The 2,878-nt window shown below is 69.6% G+C and overlaps 1 protein-coding gene across 1 annotated transcript; it reads right to left on the reverse strand.

Annotated features, from left to right (window-relative positions):
* Positions 1-1,356: 1,356 nt before the first annotated feature.
* MNEG_9670 (hypothetical protein) lies at positions 1,357-2,832 on the reverse strand (the record flags this gene model as incomplete). Its single annotated transcript, XM_014041857.1, has 2 exons — positions 1,357-1,979; positions 2,205-2,832. Coding segments are annotated over 2 exons (1,251 nt in total), but the record flags the coding sequence as incomplete, so codon positions are not given.
* Positions 2,833-2,878: the final 46 nt, after the last annotated feature.

A 2,878-nucleotide genomic window follows, 5' to 3' on the forward strand; every position in this document is an offset into this window, starting at 1 on the left:
CCACAGCCTTGACTGCTGATACCCTGGTCGCCAGGCCCGCGCCGGCGGCTGTGCCTGCCTCGACTGCCGCCGGCACGCCTGCGTCTCCTGACTTGCACTCCACTGGCGCCGGCATTCCAGCAGCCGCAATGCCGTTTCTGGCTACTGCTGCCGCTGCATATGCGCTGTGGGCGGCTGCCGCCGGGGCACCGGCCTGGCTGTTTGCGGCGACTGCTGCAGCCGCTAATACGTCATCACCGGCTGCTGCCGGCGCCTCGGCCGGGCTGTCAGCAGCCGGTGCCGCCGCCTCCTCCTCAGCTGTGATACAACCCGACGTCCAGCTCTCACCCTCAGCAAAATCCGCCGGCCCCGCCGCTGGCGCGTCCGCTGCGAGGGGCGCGGCCGCAGGCGACCCTGTCACCGCCGTGTACGTGGCGCCAGCTGCCCGCGGCGCTGCGCACGCCATCGCTGCAACAACAGACGGGCCCGCAGGTGGTGGCGCCTCAGCCGCCGCGGGCGCCACCGCCGGTGTCCACGTCAGCGCCCCAGGGGCCTCCTCAAATCTCAGAATCTCAGGCCCCCGCGCGACCGGCCCCTCCGCCGCGAGCGCCGCCGCCGCCAGCATCTGTAGCGCGTTCACCTGGGCGGCGGCCCACATCTGCTGCTGCTGCTGCTGCTGCTGCTGCTGCTGCTGCTGCTGCTGCTGCTGCTTCTGCTGCTGCTGCTGCTTCTGCTGCTGCTGCCGCTGCTGCTGCTGCCGCTGCTGCTGCTGCTGCTGCTGCTGCTGCTGACCCCACAACCATAGCTGCCACTGCTGCTGCTGCTGCTGTCCCTGCTGCCACTGCTGGAGGCTCTGCCACCCTGCGCAAGCTGTGCTGCCGGTATCAAAGGCAAGGCTGCCACCCCACCACGGCAGCGCTCCCGCCGGATATCCTTGCCAGGGCTGCCACGGGAGTAAAGTTGCTGTGCCACGATCAACAGCAAAGGAGCACGCAAAGCCGCCCGCGCCGCCACCGGATGCCTGCCGCAAGGGAGGAGCAGCAGCATTGGGTGGCGGCCCCGCCAGGTTTTCATACGGCAGTTTGACCGTGATCAAGAATGTGCGCGTCGCGCGACGGCTGTCGTCTGCAGCAGCGCGGGCCTCGCGCGCGCGCACGCATGGCATGAGCGCGCATGCGGGCTGCAATCCTGAACCCCGTGCTGCCTCCAAGGTCGCAACGAGCGGTCAGCGCGCCCCGCAACAGCAGTTGCACGATTCTGCAAACCCCCTCAGGCTGGGCGCACCCAAAAACCACCACGCCCCCAATTTCCATGCATCCTCAACCTCAGCCAAATTGCACGCCCCTACACCACCCCGTGTGTTGATCGCCACTCCACCTGGTGTGCAGCTGTGACGACCCTCGACGCCTGCTCGCCGCTCCCAGTCCCGCCTAGCTGCGCCGCGCAAGGCCAGGCGATAAGGGCGGGGCCGTGCGCCACCCCCTGCAGCTGCCACTCCAGCTGCTGCTGCGGCTGCGGCTGCGGCTGCTGCTGCTGCTTCTCCTTCTGCTCCTCCTGCTGCTGCTCCTGCTGCTCCTGCTGCTGCTGCTGCTGCTGCTGCCCCTGCTGCTGCCCCTGCTGCTGCCGGCTCTCGCACAAGGCCCACCAAACCACGTGCACCATGCCCTCCGGCCCCAGCTCAGCTCGGGCAAGCGTGCCGCGCATCCACTCCCACAAGTGGTGAGGCAGCGTCCCTGCGCCGGCCTCGGCATCCTGATACCGGCTGATGACGCGATCCCGCAGCTGGCAGCCCAGCTGCTCGCCGTGCTCCTGCATCCATTCGCTGCTGCCCTCGTCCAGCACCTGCTTCAGCCCCTGCCGCAGCGCCGCTGCGCTGCCGCGCAGCTTTCCTGCCTGCCGCAGCCACCTCCCCGCCGTGTAGGCCAGGGGCTGCGACGGCGCCCCGGCGGCCGTCGCGATGGCGACGCGCGGGTACTCGGCGACACACTCGCGGAGGAACGCTGCGGCGGAGCGGGTTGGTGGGTCGTGGGCGACGCGTTGAGGGCGTTGCGCGTGGTGCAGGGGTGCATAAATGGGGGGAATGTCCCGGGGCCTGCTGAATCTCATGCCTCGGAGCGCGGGCTGCGCACACGGGTGGCGCTGTTGGGAAGACTTCGTATTTCGCGGGTCAACTGCAGGGCCGCGACCCCGTGAGGCCCTCCCAAATGTATGGCGCTTGCGCCTACCAAGCAGCTCCTCGTCCTTGCAGGCAGGCGCGGCCGGCTGCTGTTGATCCAGCATTGGCCCGTTATAGTCCTGGCCTTGCCCCTGCCCCTGCTGCTGCTGCTGCTGCTGCTGCTGCTGCTGCTGCTGCTGCTGCTGCTGCTGCTGCTGCTGCTGCTGCTGCTGCTGCTGCTCATGACCAAACAATGCCATGTCGTCATCCTCGTCCTCCTCCGAAAACCGCTGCTGCTGCTGCTGCTGCTGCTGCTGCTGCTGCTGCTGCTGCTGAAGATGTTGCTGAAGCTGCCGGCCCCGCCCTTCCTCTGGCGCCAGCCCCGGCAGCCGCCGCTGCCACTGCGGCGCGGGACGCCGCGCCTCCTCCTCTTCCTCATGCCCCTGATGAGCGCAGCCCTCCCGTGCCGTCTGCCCCCCAGACCCACTCGGCCCAAGCAGCAGCGCCTCGCTCACTGCAGACCTGCTCATATCCATGAAGTCAGCAGCCGGCCCGCAAGCCTCGAAAGCTGCCGCCCCCGACGCCTCCGCGACGCCCGCCCCCGCCGCCCCGCCGGGCGCCACTAATGCCCACCCTGCGCCGTCCCACGCCGCCCCCGCGCGCTTGGGCGCGGGCGCGGGGGCGGTGTGCGTGCACATATCGCGGAAGTGTGCGGGGGGCTGCCGCAGCCGATTCTCCGGGGAT

Source organism: Monoraphidium neglectum, assembly GCF_000611645.1.
Source record: "Monoraphidium neglectum strain SAG 48.87 unplaced genomic scaffold scaffold02019, whole genome shotgun sequence".
In the NCBI taxonomy this organism is placed as follows: domain Eukaryota; kingdom Viridiplantae; phylum Chlorophyta; class Chlorophyceae; order Sphaeropleales; family Selenastraceae; genus Monoraphidium; species Monoraphidium neglectum.